Source organism: Lepisosteus platostomus, chromosome 13, assembly GCF_059453375.1.
Source record: "Lepisosteus platostomus isolate fLepPlt1 chromosome 13, fLepPlt1.hap1, whole genome shotgun sequence".
NCBI lineage: Eukaryota > Metazoa > Chordata > Actinopteri > Semionotiformes > Lepisosteidae > Lepisosteus > Lepisosteus platostomus.
This window is the reverse complement of record NC_142623.1, coordinates 4,505,492-4,524,167: the sequence shown is the minus strand read 5'-3', so window position 1 is coordinate 4,524,167 and position 18,676 is coordinate 4,505,492. Positions and strand designations below refer to the sequence as shown.

The following is an 18,676-nucleotide window of genomic DNA, read 5'->3' as shown; positions in this document are numbered from 1 at the left end:
AAACCCTGTCACCGTTCTGCAGGGCAGAGCAGGGAACCAGGCCCCCTGGAAACATAGCAAGCCTCACGGAATAAAGCAGCTTCCTTCGGGATACAGATATGGAACGAACAACAATGTTTTCCGGCCCTTACAGGGTCTCTTTCTCTGAGCTGGGACAGGGGCCTGAGCTACAGGAAAGGCGGTATTGTGAAGAACACACAGCTCCTATGTCCAGGTGCTGCTGGACCTTCAGACCTGGGACATACACCCCACTGACCACACAGCTCTCTTTCCAACACCCCGAACTTCACAGCTCAGGACAGAAAGGCCCTGGCGCAGTGCTGTATATACACCCAGCCGTGCCATCGTCTTTCCCATATTTGCCATCAATCCCCTTCGCTTTGATGTTTAATTCACAGGCTGAGCTGCGTGCAGCAACAATTCAGCTATTGAGGTAGTGTTTTCTCAGAGGAAGAAAGAGCGATGGAGGTTGGTAACAGTTTAAAGAGCAGAACAGCGGCAGCAATCGATTCCAGTGAAGCAGTGTTCAGTGGGAAGCAATATTTCCAAGAACTGAAAAAAGAAAAGAAATGCTTCTCATGCTTTCATATTATAAATGGTCAGCTGTTAATCTCTCTAAAACATGCAAAAAAAGAACCCTTTCACTGAGTTATAGAGGGGCAATAATGCAGGAAACAAAACTTAATATATTAAACTCACTTCCGTCCATCGCATCAATTTTTAACTGAACCTCAAATCAATGGACAGGTAATACATGCACTTCCTTGCAAATGCTATAGCGATGTTTGTTACCACCATTTAAATCTTCAAGTTTTACTCTACAAGGCAGCTTTACTACTGGCTTTGCAGTACACAAGTAGCCGAACAACAGCTGAACTTCCTATCCTGCGACTGTCTTCTCAATGTGCTGTGAGCTTTATGGAGTGGAACAATTCCCCTTTGAATGTGCTGCTTATCTGGGTATGAAAGGAACTGGATTCTGCTTTGAATCAGCAGTCAATGATATTAATGAGACAGCCCCAGATATCCGTGAGAGGTAGGACGCCATTCTTAACCACCCACGACTTAACCCTGCTCAAACCAGCGCATTACCCTTTAGATTTCTATAAGACAAGAAGCATTTAACCAACTGTAACGGAAGAGAAAAAAAATAGAAGCTGAACGGCACCAGAATTGAATTCAAGCATAATTCAAGACTTCATTCCGTACGCCAGGTCTTAACTCTACTTTTGCTTCTTCATAATATATGGTTATGCAATCAATCTTGGAAATAATAACTTAATCAAATCTAATCATCCTCAATTTGAAAAATCCACCTACTCAAGTTTCAGAATTCCTGCAGCAACTGAAATATTGAAAGGCTAGAGGCTAGAGTCACAGGGTGGATTTGAATCTAAAGGCACTTCTTTACCCAAAAGGTGGTGGGAGTATGGAACAAGCTAGACAGTCATGTGATTGCAGTTGATACTTTGGCTTCATTCAAGAAACAGCTGGATGAAATCCTTCTCATGCTCTTGCTGAATAAAGAACCTGCAACACAATTCATAGTTTTAATGTGTAATCAAGCACTCCCACACACTTCATTTTCATGCCACACGCCTGAGAGCTTGTAAGCCCGGGGAATTTGCATAAAGAACCTGAAATTATAATCATCTTCCCAAGGGGAGAGAAAAAATATTTTTTCATGTACGCTGCATTTGAAACATGTAACTACGATATTGCTGGTAAAACCAAGAAGACTTACAAAGGGGTTCAGTTTGAACTTGGTTATTATTTAGGCATCTTTAACAATCACAATCAGAATCTTTAAAAACTTGAACACTAGTGTACAAGGTACACTATATGAGAGCAGACACTGTGAAGTGCTGTAGTAGCTAATCCATCACATTTACTAATCAAATCTGAGTCATGGGTTTTGGGTTACAAAATATAGATCTATCAGGACTTGCAGCTGAAAACAAAATATGTCAACAACTTCAGTAGAGTAGTACCATAGTACTGCATTTCTGCTTAGAGAAGATAAAGTAAAGAATAGAACAACACAAAACATACTAGACCTTTGCACAGCATTGTATATACACATTTATGCACATTATTACATAATGTAAAGAAAAATGGTTACATCAGAATTCACTTATAAAACACATGGCCGATTTCTTGATCGACTTCAGTTCCATTTCAATGGAAAAACTGGCAAACATTGCCTTTATCTCATTTGTACAAAGATAAAAGTGACATTTGAGGGTCCCAGAGAACATTTAGGTGGCTGAAAAGAGTAGAATTTAGTCAGGCCCAAAATCTTTAAAACTGCCATCTTAAAGCTGAGGAATCTGGGTAACAAACCAAACTTAAGAGAGACTAAAAGATGCAGGAGAAAAAAAACATTCAAAAGAGACAAAACAGCTAAAAGACATTGTGAACAACTCTGCAAAAACCTTAAACCCTCCAGCAGTGACTAAATAAGCAGCTCATGTACATATAATTCTCCAGACATAATTACTCTGTTTTGGGCTGACTAGCCACACCCAATGGAAATAAAAATCATCTAGAATTGGGAAATCTAATTGTCAGTTCCAGAAAAAAACACCCAGCAATGGAACTGCCCTGCCAAACCTGCTGACAGCGTCTTAACTCTTTTCTGGATTTACAAAACGTATAAACAAGTACAAAGTGAGAGACCGGCACAGGCCTGTATCCTCCAGTTTTCACTCTGCATTCCAATGCAAGTAAAAAAAAACCCACTGCTGCCGCATTCTGACTCAAGTGAATTTACGAAATTATGGCAACAGCCCTGCATGAAACAAAATAATGAAAAATGTCCGATTCACCTGTGTCTATCTGAAGCATGGCTCTGTGGATGTGCAGGAGGTTAATGAATACTGACAGGCTGCCACCCCTCCAGCAGGATGGGACTCCAAAGACTGGCGTGACAACCTCTGCCTCCAGGGATTGGACAGCATAACTGTGAGACTGGCTCTTGCTCTTCTAACAAGAAATCAACCATCCTGTAATTGAATTTGACCCAAAAATTACTTCTGCCAAGAGTGCCCTGGATGTACCAAGTATTACATCACATGCCAGTGCACTCTCCCATCTATCTCATGCAGCACATGGACAGTGACTTACACAGTCAAGTCAAAAATGACCAAGTGAACTTCTGAAATTACAAGAGCTGCCATAACAATTTTCACCTTCATGTTCACTTTCATCTATCATAGCAAGATAGACGCTTCTGCTGACCTTTATACAATCATTTCGGGACAAAAAAAAACATTTCCTTTTACGAATATACATTCAACTTATCAGTGAAAAATGATAAAGGAGCTTATAGTGCACAAGATCCCACTGAAATTGGATATGTTCCCGTCACCGATAAAATTAAAATCCCCTGGCATTTCTCAAGGTTGTGACCGAAAGCACTTTGTGGCCTAGACAGCAAAGCTGTGCACAGTTCTCTGATCCTTCATGCAAGAACCAGCACAGACCAAGTCCCCCAGTGTCAAGCTAATCTGTGCAATGCCTGTATTTGACTGTCAGTGCACGGAGAAACTAAGGAGAAGAGGCTCCTTTGTTATTGAAAGTCCTTTCTCTGACTCCTCAAGAGACAAACTTTTCGATTCTCTTAAAATCTAAACTCAAAACTCACTTTACCAGGGTTTATGTCTGACTGCCCTGCATTCCGTGCTTAATGCATTTATTTTTTTCCTTTTACTTTTGTCTTTTTTTCTTTGTTATTATGTACAACATCCTTGAGTTTGGAAAGGAGCTTTATAAATCAAAATTATTATTATTATTATTATTATTTTCTTATTTACTTAAGAAGATATTCAGCTGAAAAAAGCACAGGGCAGAAGAAATTATGCTTATTATGGCCCTTCTCGTTCAGTTATTTTAACACTGTGGTTTAAAGATGAAAAGGGGAACACTACCATGTGAAAGACAGGGCCTATCCTCTGTATCTAATATTAGCTCTGCAGTCACCTGACGGTCAGACTCAGTGCTGATGAATTCTTGTGCGCTCAGCCCATCCGGATTATTTTAAGATGGGGCTGGAGGCTGCAGAACATGGCTCTAAAGTCTATACTAGACTCCCTCAGTCTGTTTCCAGTCAGACTCTAGGATACAGCTGCTTGGATATCAAATTAGGCCATGGAACAACTGCGAGAGGCCTCTGTCAGAACACAGAAACTCCAACGAGAGAGAGACAAAAGGAAGCTTTCAAAAATAGCTACAACTATTTCTCTGGAGCAAACCTTTCTGGGACACTGAAGTCAGGAAAAACACAACATCTGTCTCAGAATCTGTTCCTGCTTTCTCAGTGACTGGATCACCGTGCATCCTTAAGAGGAACACATGTGACTAATCAAAAAACCATCTCTTAAAAATGTATTTTGACTTGATACTCTCTTATAATAATAATTGCTTACATTTATATAGCGCTTTTCTGGACACTCCACTCAAAGCACTTTACAGCCAATGGGGACTCCCCTCCCCTCCTTATCTCTATGTTTAAGCTGGACATGATAAATTATGTTGATATAAAGGGGTCTTCTATATCTGGATCCTTTGAAGAAATGTAGAAATTCTGTTGGTCTGAAACAGATATTTAGTTTGGATTCAAATCATTACTTTTCAACGTTGGGCTGAACAATTATAAGTCTATTAAAATGGCAGCAAACTACTTCAATACCCTGTGCACTTCAACCTAATGTGGAGGGCTGAGACAATTGCAGTGTCTCATTAAAACAATAAAATCTTTGATCTTTCTGCTCAGTCACAATATTTGCTTCCCTTTGCCTTTAAGTGTGGACACCATGTTTCAAGGGTGTCCTGAACAACAACAACAACCACATGACATGACGCTGCACAGAAACAGTGTAAGCACGCTAATGTCAGCAGCATTGCCGAAGAAACGGTCCGAACCATCACAGTTGCCAAAGAGCCTGTATTTGTTTTCCCCCTAAGTAAGGGGTTAACTGCTGCCACAGGAGCAAGGGTTACATCACGTTCTGAAATTAAAAAGAAGATACAGGGAAAACTGTGAACGCAGCAAAAAGGAAGACGCAAACGGAGGGAAGAAACACTCTGCCTGTGCTGTGGTCTCCTTGGCTGGACGCTGCAGGAGCTGCGCTCAGAGGCTGATGTGCTGTCGGTCAGTCCTCGCCAAGCTGGGCAAGGTTCCTGCAGGGCCCTCATGAGTCACAGCAGAAGAGCGAATTACATATGTCTCCCACAACGAAGCATTAAAAAAAAAAAGTCTTAAGCATTCTCCGAAATAGGAACAAGCTCCTTCCCTCTTACAGCTGTCTCCTTCTTGCCACAGAAGGTCAGGCCTGCTTTCTCATTTGCGTGAAGGCAAGGTAAGGACTGAATGAGCTGCTACACCCAAGAAACCCGACGTGCAGCCTGCCAGTCTCAAGTCGTACTTAATTAAGCACATAATAAACGCTGCATCAGGAACAATCTGCATACAGCTTCCCCCCGAGGAGAAGAACATTACCATTTCAAATGTAAAGCTTGGGAGTAAAAGGAAAAAAAACACAACAGAACATTAACAAGACATAGCCTCCTTGTTCTGTGCAACCAGCCGTCAAGTGACATTCATGCAATCTTTCATCTGGTAATTGATTAATGGGACTGTTCTGGCCATTCCCCACTCGGGACGTCCCAGTTGGAGATTCTTTCCGAGTCAGATTCAATTGGCACCTCTTTTCAGGAGAGATCACGGCCAGAGAAGCCGTGGGGAGCCCTTCTCACACAAAAACAGAGCGGGGGGAAATGCGACAGAGTAAAAAGGGATTACAACTGCGGAACTGGAACCATTTCGGGCGGCTGGATGAAACGCTGTACAGCAAAGCAGGGGAAAACTTGAAATGGGATCATCTCCTCCCCGGCCTAGTTCCAAAACCCCTCTCCTCCTCCGCCTCTTCCTTCTGAAAGGTCGCTGGCTGATCACTGTGATTTACACCATCTGTGCGCTTCGCAGGGCAACCAGTGCGTCACTTGATGCTATTTGTATGCATGAGCAGCACTGGAGCTGAAGCTCTGGCGCCCTCCCCTCGCTCAAACCCTGCCACCCCCCCTTTCCTAACCTGCACCCCCCCTTTCCACTCAGGGTATAGCAGAGTGAAGACGCACTGCTCGGTGGGGGGGCTAGGGTTCGAGCGAGGTTCGTTAAGAGTGCTCTCCCCGCACACACACGCACTCCTACGCACGCCCTGTTCATTCCGACAATATAAAGAAAAAAGTACCACCCACTCTGTTAACCCTCCAAAAACACCAACTTGTCTTTTTCAGCTCGGTCTCAAGTGGTTACAGACACACTTCAAACACAGTTTTTGGCAGAAGCCTCTGCAGTACTGCGGAACTCCCTCTTAAGTTAATTTTTTGCTCATTTCCAAAAGAAACATCCTTCCCTTTTCTTTAAAAAAAAAATATCTGCCTTGCTCAGATACCTTCCAACAGATCTGCTTAACAATCCCAAGCAATGGGTGCGATCTTGGAGGAAACTGGAGCTGTAAGGAACAGAACCTCAGTCTGCACAAAAGTGGTGCAATCAAGCCTTTTTAAAAAAAAATTTTTCACATTAAATAGTGACATTTTGTCTGTCCTGACCCACACATGCCCTACTAAAACAGTTAATTAAACAGGAATGTATGTTTCTATAACCTGTCATTATTGAATGAAGGATCAAGTAAGCTTATTTATGTCTCACTAACACAAGATCAGACTGGGAACATCATCAAGTAAAATAATGATGGTGCCCAGTACTCACTCCATTGCTCCATCTTACTCCAGGAGAACACTGTAAGAACCTGGAGCCTATCCCAGATCACAGGAACAGGACAGATGGGATAGCAGACCACACACACAAATCACCGACAGCATGAAACAGGAGGAAACTATTGCACCTGGAGAAAACACAAACCCCAGGGCACTAGTGGAAACTGGGTGGACGTGCATTCAAAACTGAGGAGACCCTTCTTTATGCAAAGGCGTAGGAATGTGGAACAAGCTACCCAGCCCCGTTGTTGAAAACGACACCCTGGCTTCTGTCAAGAGACGTCAGAATTAGATCCTTGGATCACTTAGCTACTAACTACCAAATGGGCACGAGGTGCCAAAAGACTTCTCTTTAGCAACCGGTTTGCCTTAATAGCTGGGAAGCAGCCTCCATACCACTGTGCTGCCTAATAACATTCCGGAGCTTTAGAAATAAAATAGATTCTACTTTAAGAGTCATAGAGGATTTTTACAACCTCATTTGACAATGAATATTTTTTCACACCATTCTTTTAGGAAAAAATAAGGATTAGAGTTTGGAACAAAGTGCTGTATGAAAGAAGGAATGTGATTAAGAAAAAGAAACTGTGTACTGTGTTATTAATGTAATTATGTTCCCAGCAGGTATCCCTTTTCACTCCACTTCTTCAATTCAGCAGGAAAAAAACCAAATGACTACAGAAGCAAGGAATACAAGGTGACAAGATACTGTTTCCCCCTCAGGCCTAAAAACTGAGATTTCAATTCTTGTTATTCGAAGAGTCAACCAAGAACTTCAGAGAGGCTATAGAGATCTTACAGATGAAAGAAAAAAATTCTAATGGAAACGTTTTTCAGTCTACTTTGTTCCCAAAACCTCCTAGGTTTGCAAATGTCAATAATAAATAATAAAAACTTTTAATTATAAAGTGCCTTTCCAGACTGAAGGACCCTGAATGTTGAACTAGACACAGTAATAGCTACCAGTAACACTGGAAGGCGAAAGACTCGCTAGAATACTTGTTGCTTCTATTGAAACAGGCAGGAATAAAAGAGTTTTTGTTTTTGAGAAAATACACATTTTACTTTTACTTTATTCCTCTTGGCATCAGCAGGACAGAAGAATATTTCAAATAAATGCAGCACTAAAAGTAAAGAGCCAATTTCATTGAATAATCAATGTGTTGCCAACACTGACAGTAAAGTTCAAAACTGCCCTACAGCTTTCTAGATATACATCTCAATGTTAGAACACATGTAACCTCCTGAAAAACTGAAAAACTGGAAATCTTGCTGCAGTGAGCAGGGTGTTTTTGAAAAAAAAAACAAACATATCTTGTAAGGTCTTGGTTACTTGCCCAGCACAAAGTTACAAAGAAACTAATGTTATGTTACAAAGAACCCTAGTACTTAGTTTCTTTCTTATTATGTAATGATTCCTAAAGACCAAGCACTGCAACTTCCTGTGCTTTGAATAACACATGCACTGCAGAACCTGTTCTACAATTACACTTTATTAGACAAAAAAGCTTCTCCTTCTTCCCTACTGCTTACTTCTTTGTTTTTTTTGTGTGTCAATTCACATCTGAAGCAAATGTTTACAAACATGAATTATTAACCTGTTCTGATCAAGCCTCCTCCGACGAATCTGACAGACCAATCAAATATTTCATTTCATGAAATTGTACCATTCACACTCACAAGATAGCCTCAGGTGAATTAGATTAGTCTAAAGTGGCAAGTTTAGACTCCCTCATTATTGAACTGGGGGGTCACTCCTAACATTACTCAGGGTCAAACCCAACAGAACAGGGACAAGCTGATGGCTTGTCTCATGTTTACAGAGCCAGCACTCTAGGCTGGTGTTGACAGAAAACAAACACAATTAACTCACAATGGTTTGAGGTTGACAAGTTAGATAACAGCAATGCATGACACAATCCTCACTCAAAATGCAGGGTTGCTAATAGAGAATTCATTTTTGAGGAAAACGTATCGAGTTTTCTGAATCCAGTTCTGGGGGGCTCGTGTGTCTGAAGGTTTGACTGGCATTAGTTAAAGCAGCTGTGCCTGAAGACCCGAAAGAAGCTAAGAAATTGGTCTGATTAAGCCACTAATGAGCTTTAGGTTGTTAAGAGCCAAGTTGAAATGGACACCTATAGATACATTGGCCCTGCAGGACGGGAGTTAGACCACCCAGATGTAGTCTAATGTCTGGCAAACTGCTGCTGTATTTAAGAAAAAATGAAGATCTTACCAATACATTTCCTCGGATAATAGGAAGTGCGTTTGGAGATAGGAGAAGTAGTTGTCCAAATTCAATCATTTTCTTTAGGAAATCCAGAATGACTGGGTCAAATATCTTTTCATTTTGTCTAAAGAAATTGCTTTTTTTTTCTTCCAGGCACTTTAAAAAGAGTGAAATGAAATTCTACCACCACAATAACTGAGACAACAGCAGACACCACTGTTGAATACAGAATGAACCAGCTCTTCAGTCTTTGTATGAGTGTTGTGTGCTCCACAGCTTGTCATGACAGGAACCTACAGTAAGTGGTCCCGGTCCAGTGACTTTACGACCCAAGGCTGACTGAAGCAAAAAAAAACTAACCTGAAGCGCATGATTTTAATAAGTCCATAGCTGGTACTGTGTGAAAGGTAAATAGCCGTCAGAATGTGGAATGATCTGGTAGTATGGAACATATCCAGCCATGTCACTGAAACCAGTACCATCTCTTCTCTCAAGAAACTTCTGGATGCGATGCTGGGATCAAGTGGCTGATAATTACATGCTAGAAGGACTGAATGACTTCCTCTTTCTTATGTTCTTCACATTCGTAAGAGGTAATAACAGAACAAAACATAGAAAATGCCAGGCCTTGTTATGCCATCGAATTTGACCCTAGATCCTCAATATCCTTCGTCTTTAAAGTGGAGAATAATTTGCCCCCTCACAACGCCTCACTTGAGTTCAGTTATAGTATTCGTCATTGAAACCCCAGAATAACACACTAGTATTACAACCAACAAACTGGTACAGGTGTCTGACAGTATTTCAAACTTCATTTTCCACTCATACCTTACATTCATGCAAGTGACCAGAAGCAAATGCTATTCACACGACAACACAGATATGGTATTTGCTGCTGACGTTGTAGCAGGTAGAATGATTTTAGAAACAAAAAAATCGACTCCAGAGGACAGCACATGTCCACATCAGCAAGCTACAATGCCAAACGACTTGCTCTACTGTCCTACATCATAATGGACAACGATTTAAACATCTTTTAAGAAACAACGTGTCCTTTCCAAAGGACAAAGCAAAAATTAACAGAAAAACACATCCTGCTGCTTCCAGACTGTTCATAAGAAGCAGATGTACACGGCCGCATGACACTCACTCATTCATCTGGAGCTCTACTGTAGCACCTCCCCTTCCAGGTCAGAAAAAACATGCTGACAAACTCTTTCCTCAAATCCGTCTCCCGCTCTGTCATCTCAAGACACTCAGCCCAGACTCTGCAGCCTTCAACAAATATGGCTTGTGGGATTTTCTGCACCGCTCCCAAACGTGTGTTATTACAGTTGGCATACACAGAACTGAAAAGGGGTGGCATGGTAGTCAGCACTGCTGCCTGGCAGCGCTGGGGCTCCAGGTTCAACTCCTGGGGTGCAGTCTGTGTGGAGTTTGTATGTTCTCCCCATGTTCGGGTGGGTTTCTCCGGGGTACACCAGTTTCCTCCCACAGCTCGGCCCTGGTGTGAGTGTTTGCGTGTTCGGAGGTGTGCGTGCCCTGCGATGGGCTGGCGTCCCGTACAGGGAAATCTGCCTTGCGCCCGTTGCTTATCGGGACAGGCCTCCGGCTCACCCGCGACCCCGTCCTGGATAACGTGGTTTAGAAAATGGATGGCTGGATAAACCTGAAAAGAGAGGAAGGCTGCCACGATCTTTGGCTGACCTTCCCCAACAGCTGGGGTGCTTTACAGGTTTCTGCACACGACAGCCACAGGCAGGCGTGCTCTTGACAGGCTAGGCCCTCTGTGAACAGACCAGGGACTGAAATGCCTCTGAAAGGCAGATGCCCAGTAAGCAGGCTATCCGAATTTAGCCCAGAAACCGCCGGACATTCAACTTAATTTTCCTTTCGGACCCTCAGGCAAGCAGCCCAAAGTGGACCCAGGGAAAAAAGAGCCAAGGAAACTGATCTGCTTTCTCCCCCGAGAGCCGGGCAGCTGTGTCTGGCAGTCCCAGATGAAGTTTCCCACAGCGAGGGTGGGGCTCCTCTCTCCCAGCTCCTGACGCTCAGCCAGAACCCCCCACTGACCTCTGAGAGGCAGGAAGGAAGCACACACTTCTGGTGCTTCCAGTAGCGGGCTTCACAGAACGGAGACGAGGTGGACAATGAGCTCACACACGCGGCTTGTGGCAGATTGTCTCGCTCGCCGTTTTGACCTTGAGCTGGAAATCCAGTGCTACAGCTGTGCTCTTCCCCGTCAGACAGCTCCACAGAGACGTAGTTAAATACAGCCTAAAGACAAGGGTGGGATCTGAACCTGTGATCCTGCAAGCATTCGTGCTTACAGGACAGTGGTTTAGATCTGCGAGGTACCCACTGCCGCACTCCATTGCCATCAGAAAACACGCAGAGCAGGACCGGGTCCAGGACTGAAGACAGGAACACAAGCCTAACTGCAGCGTGGCGAGAGAAACGTGTAGGTTTCTAACCAGCGTCACCTCTACGGAGAGGTGTGTGGCAAATTCCTAAGGTGATCCTACCTCAGATCTTCTAAATAATAATGATTCCTTCCACTTCTATACTGCTTTTCTGGACACTCCACTCAAAGCTCTGTACAGGTAATGGGGACTCCACCACCACCAGTGTCCAGCCCCACCTGGATGATGCTCCAGTATTCTTCCCACACACTGGCTATCAGTGGGGAGGAGAACAGTGATGAAGCCAATTGATTGATGGGGATTATTAGGAGGCCATGATTGGTAAAGGCTGGGGAGAAAATTTGGCCAGGACACTGGGGTAACACACCTACTCTGTTCAGGAAAAACCCTTAGGTTTTTAATGACCACAGAGAGTCAGAAGCTCGGTTGAAGAACGGTGCCTTTTTTACAGTATAGTGTCCCCTCATTATATGGAGGCATTAGGACCCACACAGACTTCAGGATAAAGACTCCCTACTGGCCCCACTAACACCTCTGTCATCAGCATCCTTGTCTTGTCCAGGAGGTCTGCATCCAGGACCTGACCAGACTCATACAGCTTCACTTCAGTGGGTCAAATAACTCCGTCATGGTAACATTGTCACATGAAAAATGCACGTGCTGCTGTCCACAAAAAAACAACACTGAAAAATAACACAAACATAAAACTAGTAACACAAATAACACAAAACCCAGTTCCAAATGGAAACTAGTTAACAGCAAAACCGTTGGTGTGCATGTTAACAATGCACACAGACAGGGCACATTACTGCAAAACCAGGGCCAGGTTAAAACTGGCTGGTATGTACAGTACATCGAAGACTAGGTTTCAGAGATGAGCCTAGACGGTCTTTTATTACTTGATTATATGTGCATCTTGTCCTGCTCTGTGTGTTTCCAAGAAAAAAAAATGCTTCCTGGCTTTTCTTTTGTTTTTGTGGTTTGCTTCCTGGAATAAAATTCCCCATCCCCTTGAAAATAGTGTCAGAAAGTGGCAAAAGCCTTTTCCAAAACATCTGAAAACAAGCACGCTTATCAAACCCACCTCTGGCAAGTGACTACCCACCTAAGACTTACAGCCCCACTCACTCATGCCTGTGCATGAACATTATGGGTTCATGCACCTGGTGGGTTTTTGCCACACAGCAGTATCCTTCACCAGGTTCTGTAACCACCCACTACACCACCGCCTCCCTCCACACACCTTCAAACACTGAGCAACCACCCGCTGGTGTGCTCAAGAGCCTACACCATCCTGAGTCACACAGCCCACACGCCACGTCCATACTTGCACCGTTCAGAGCAGGGCTTTGCACAGACACCCAGCTTGTGGGGCGAAAACACCTGCCATTGCCAAGAATTAAAGCCAGCCACAACCAGACTCCCCAGCACTCCTTTCAAAGGGTCTAACGTGGCTCCCACAGAGCACAGATTCTCCTGGCTGTAGCCTATCTGTTGGGATGGAACAGGAAAACAATCACCAGTCATCTGCTGTATTAAGAGACCCATACGGTGCTGAGCTAGGAATGCGACCAATTCTGAGGTCATCTCGGTCTCATACATCTCACACAACAGACAAATTCGACAGATCCCTTAAAATGTAACATCGAGGAGTAGGAGAGATCAATATTTGTTTGTCCTCTTAACAATTTCTGAAATGCACCAAGCTACGTATTTCAGAAGGTGCTCCTCTCCCGGCTGAACTGCATCTCTAAGGTTGGGAATGAATGAAGACTCTCCTCATCGGCAAACAACACTCAACAGCACCTCTGGAAATGTGCTTTCACGAGTCCTAACCCTACGAAGGTGTTCAGCCACAGTGCGCCGCACCAGCAACCGGTGTGGAGGCCACAGGGCTCCTAGACTGGATTTAACGGGCCATGAGGTTTATTGTAAAATCAGAAGGGGGAGGGGGTTCAGACACGGCAAAAAAATGCAACGGAATAAACAGACTGTGAGATCACGGGCATTTCAAGTTATCGGATTCCTAAGAAAAAGCAAAGTAAAAGAAACAGTGAACCGTAGTCGTGGTGCAGCAGATGAAGCGACCAGCAATGTTGTGGTTTATGACGAACATCGGAAGCGTTCAGATACAATTTATCCAACCGGTGTTGTGTCACAGACTTCCTCTGCTTCACCTTTCGCTACACTTGTGTATTGCTGGGCACAAAAACGTACACGGGTTGTGTTTTCAGAAAATGACAATACTCATCAGCGTTGAACAACATTTCAAACTGCTTTTAAACCTGTTTACAAATACTGGGGATTGGTTTATCCTCAAATGCATTCCGTGGGACGGTCAATAATCCCTCTTTTTCAAGTAAATCCACATTACATATAATTCCATATTCTTCCATATCGAAAGCGTTGCAAGAGATGAAACAAAAACTAGCAAGTACTTATAAGAAGGCAGGAAAATACTTCGTTGAGTGGTTATCATCCGATTTCCTTATAAAACATCTGTAAACAGGGTATTATTCCCGATCTCCGGCTCACCACACTCTCCTACAATATTAATAAGCGTTTAAACGCAGCATACCGACACACTGCTGTTGAAAGAGCTCTTTTTCAACATTCAACCACTGGACCAAGGGCATCAGATCGCTCCGGCGCAGGCCACCAAAATGATAACCACGAATCCGGGGGATTTCATCTTTAAAAAGATAACTTACATTTCTCAACTGGTGGCGTTTTTTCCTCCACATCGGCTCCGATTTCTCTGCATTCCATTTTCTCCTTCAACCATGCGCTTCTTCGCTTTCCCTCTCCAGCAGTGTGCTCATTCCTCCAGAAATCCCCCCACCCCCCCAAAAAAGACCCAGTTCAGTCGCTTCGCCACCAGCATGCACACTCACAGTCTACCCCCCAATTCCAAATGGAACGAGCTGGAAACGGGGGGGAAAAAACCGATTTGTCGATTTCTGGAAAGAAAAAAAAAGAAAGAAAGATTTTTTTTCCCCCCAGTTGTGGTTTTTTTTTGGGGGGGTGTGTGCTCGTCACCGAAACACGCGAGGATCCCGGTGTTACAGGGGTGGTGTTCTCAAAACTTCGAAAACCCCGCAGGAGAAAGAAACCCCATTCACCCCCCAGCACAACAGCTGATGGGACTGCTATTGTACGGACAGTCCCTGCTCGGCCTCTAAAGGAAGACTGTACCATGAGAATTTGGGGAGATCTCCATAGTTGGTGCACAGAGTTAAAATCTCGGACTCCTCCAATTAAGGTTTTATTTGGGTTTCAAAATTCATCATTGTGTAACTTGAGCCATAGGATTTTTGATCTACTTACACCGTCACAGATGAGGGGGTAATTCTCCACAGCTAAGACGACTCTTTCCCCTTTTAGGGGGAATGGTTGCGTCCTCTGAGGATCCCAACATGTTGAGACTATCTGGCGAAAGTTGAATTATTTTGGCTGCGTGCACAGATGGTGAGTCACTTAGAGCAGATCGTGACCATTTAAACCCGACCCTTTTAAAGCGACAGCTTGGAAAATTGTATATAATTATTATTTCATGATGTTTCATAGGTCGTAGCGATTATCAGTCATTTCTAGGACATTTTTGCTGTTCACGTCTGCATTGCCTGCGGAATACATCTTACTTGTGTTGCTGTCGTATACAGCACAGCATCGCTATTACATATAGTGTTGTTAACTTTCTGCTTTATTCTTTATTTATTTAGCGATTATCCCATTAAGAATTCCCAACCCATTGCAGTATTTTAAGAATCATTTGTTCATTACTTAGGCGTGGCAATTCTCCTTTTCGCCGCCAGGCGTCAGCACTGCGCACCGTCATAATTCGAAGGTGGTTAATTTCTTTAAAGTTGCCATTTAAGAGTAAATTGTATCAGGGAACTGTGTACTGAAGCTTGTTTATGTCTGTTTTCAGTAAGTACGTAAGTTAAAAATAAAGTTTAATTGTTCTAATGTATAGTATCAAAGCTTTGGGAATTCAAGTAATCTTTTTTGAAAGATTTGTTGTTGAGAATAATTCACTATGCAAACGTGTTTAAATAAAGTAAAAACCCTGCTTATTACAAACGTGCACTTTATTTTATGCCTTTTTAGAGAAGGATATCAAAACATATATATTCTTAATGCTTATTTTCCTTTTTTAATCCAATAAATTAAGCAATGTAGGAGGTTTGAGTCTGCACTGTGCTCCTGTTATAAATGAAAGACCAGCAGTGATTCCAGAGTCCTAATTTTCAACCACACGTCAAAGCGTGTATTGAAACATTACTGACACATTTAGATTTTGCGATGATTTAGTAAAAATAATCTTTCAGACACAGATGTCAGCATTTCTTTGCCTTCTTTCGAATCAGAATTTAATTTGGACATCTTGTGCTATTGGAAGCCTATTGATAACGGAGAAAATCAAATCACGTGGGTCAGGTTAAGTCAATGATGTACTCACACTGAAGCACAACTGCCTGCCTGCTGTCCGTCCTTTCTTATCAATTTGTGTCTGCTCTTGCATATTCTCTCTCGCTATTGCCCTGACATGCGAAACAAGATGAAGTAGTTCACAGAGCTGCATCTTTTTTCTAATATTTATTTCAGGAGGCCTGTTTATTCCGTTCTTCAGAGTGAAGGAGCAAGGCTGGAATCTGGTTTCATTCCAAACAGTTTCATTTCACAGAAACAGAACATGCTTAAATCACGAAACCTATTATCTTGTTAATTTTCCATTATTAAATTCTAGAAAATCTTTAAGGCTCAGAATCTCTCATTTGTGTTGATGGATTTATTGCTGTATCGTGTGAAGTTCTTCCAGCAATGTGAAAACGGGTTGTTGTACAGTAAATCGTAAGGTTTCAATTTTAATGGAGAACTTTGGTAGTTGCTTCCAACCTCTGTTTTATGATCCTGGCAACAGTTGTGATGGTTGGGGTGCTCTAATTTCAGTGCTCTACCTCATCTGGGCCTGCTGTGTGTGTCTGCTCTGTTATTACAAGTTTGGACCATGTGAATTCAGACTGCTGTCTCTCACAACGCGAGCCAAGAGTCTTAACTGGCTCTCCTCAAGCTGCAAAGCCGAGAAGGCTGGCCATACTTCCACTCTTATCAACTGATAGATGAATATGATTATTTGGAAAACGTTGCATATGTCCAGTTTCACAGACGTCTTCTTACAATGTTGCAGAGCGTGCTGACGTTTTTGTTTTTTGTTACAAAACGGAGAGGGATGTCCTCCTTCACAAGTCCTTTTTTAACGGATTTGGTACATCAAGGTAAAAGCTCTCGTTTTCTGAGTTTGTCGTGGATGATGATGTCTATTATTAATATGTTTCCGTCACATTCTTAACCAATACAGTACTCTGACTGCCTATAATATGTGATGACATTTTCAGGAAAGAAACTCCCTTAGCACACACCCTACTCCAGGTGTCCAAGGATGGCTCAGTACTATTGGTAGGTATACTGCAAGTTAAGCTTGTCTCTTAAGCTAAATATAATATTATTTGTATTATTACTACAATAGTGCTGTTTGTTGTGCCTCTTTTCCCATAAGCACCCAACAGTAAGCATTATGCCAAGTGATGTACACAAGGCACACACAATTACAGCTACTGCAGCACTCCTACAGGTTGGTGGTGTTGATATGTACTGTGCTGGTGTTTGTGCCCTTCTCACTAAGCCATTTTCACATAAAACGTCTATGCTACCAGTCAGATAGCAGAACTGCACGCGACAAAGTCCTCACAGAGTGTGGAACTCGACACCCTCTGGAGAGGCCTGTAAGCTTGTGGAAAGAATTACTCACTTACTCCTAACACGTCCCTTTGCTTGTTTCTTGAAGCCATTGCACCAACCCTAATGCCTTTACGTTGCTGAAAATACTACGAATTCCTTGTCATGAATTGGGCTTAATTAATAGAGTGCAAAGATAACAGACCGATGTCCAATGCTTTTTCCAACGTGCTTTTGAAACAATGTTTTGAATAGGTCTGTTTCAAAATAGCTATCACAATGCATTTTCAAAACCTTGGTGATCCTCTCAAGCTACATTCGTAATTATTAGTGGAGACTTTCAAAATCAGGATTCCTTTTCTCTGCTTTGAAAGTGATTGAAACTTAGACCCTAAGATGTATAAACTCCGCATATATCCCTTGGCTTAAAGGAAATCCTGCATTTTCAGGTACAGAGAACTCCATCTTAATCTTTGTAGTCTTGAACAGAGAAGACTCTCAAGAGCATCCGACTCAAAGATTGACAATTCTCCAGGACACCGTAGAATCAACAGTGAAACACAAACCAGAGGAGATGAGTGAGAACTATGCAGACGCACATTTAAAACTTAAAACTGGATGTAGTTTTTTTTTCCACAGGGAGTTTTGAGAGTCTGGAATAAAGCTGGGCAGCCTCATAGCTGATGTCCTGGCTGATGGCATCTCTTTCAGGACACAGCTATGTAGACGTAGCTTCTAGTATCCAAGTAGGAACCAACCAAGCTATATGGGCTGAATGGCCTCCTTTCATTTATTTCCTTCCTTCTTACAAAAAGAAGCTTGCAATGGCTGTAGTAACATGTAGGGATGTTGGAAATGGTATCAGCTGATGACCCATGAACAGTGTTACACTGGTCCAATTAAGCTAATGATCATCTCAGTTACAGAGGTATCGTGAAAATCTGCCAACCCATTGGACATCTGGATCGGAGTTGTGTACCACTGGCTACATTGTTGATTTTAACTTTCATTTCAGTGAGTAAATATGTACATAGAAATACAGATTTCTAAAGGAATATTAATATGGATGATGTATCTAGTTAGTCTTCTAATTTTGTTTTAAATCAGTCTTTGTTTTTTGGACTTAAAACCAAAATTAATCTATTTGATTATTCATGTTTGTAGAAAATAAAAAAAAAACTGAAATAAATTCCCAGAATATTCCCTGCAAGATCCTGTTATTTGACACTCTCACAGCACCAGTTGAATACTGGAGTAATATGTGCCAGACATCTTGTTTAAGCCTGGAGTCTCTGAACTGTTTAACAAGGACACCATGGACCTGTGAAGTACCGAAGCACAAGACACGCTTTCAGACAGCACACAGATGCAACAGCAACTTTCCTGCTCACTTACTGTACAGAGAGACAGCTCCTGCTGCCTCATGCGCGATCCAGCATGCCAACTCAGTGAGGGGACGAACAATGACTCCAGGCTCAGCAGTGAGCTGGAGTGATTCTGA

The 18,676-nt window shown here is 42.7% G+C and overlaps 1 protein-coding gene and 1 long non-coding RNA gene across 7 annotated transcripts in view; one reads left to right on the top strand and one right to left on the bottom strand.

The window, feature by feature from the left end:
* The window catches only part of map7d1a (MAP7 domain containing 1a), a 63,025-nt gene extending 48,453 nt beyond the window's left edge, over positions 1-14,572 (bottom strand). For 3 of the 5 annotated variants that reach the window (XM_088602707.1, XM_088602706.1, XM_088602708.1), the window contains exon 1: positions 14,148-14,571. In XM_088602707.1, the coding sequence (XP_088458833.1) occupies positions 14,148-14,205 (58 nt within the window). In that variant the 5' untranslated portion in view covers positions 14,206-14,571. Of the gene's footprint in view, positions 1-14,147 lie in introns of all 5 variants that reach the window. The other 2 variants (XM_088602704.1, XM_088602705.1) reach the window with 1 other exon arrangement.
* Positions 14,573-14,748: 176 nt separating this feature from the next.
* LOC148649687 (uncharacterized) lies at positions 14,749-18,385 on the top strand. Of its 2 annotated transcripts, XR_015925908.1 has the most exons (3): positions 14,749-14,904; positions 16,045-16,896; positions 17,625-18,385. It is a non-coding gene; the product is annotated as an uncharacterized LOC148649687 (long non-coding RNA). The 2 variants fall into 2 exon arrangements; XR_015925907.1 differs by having other exon boundaries at positions 14,749-16,896.
* The last annotated feature ends 291 nt before the right edge of the window (positions 18,386-18,676 follow it).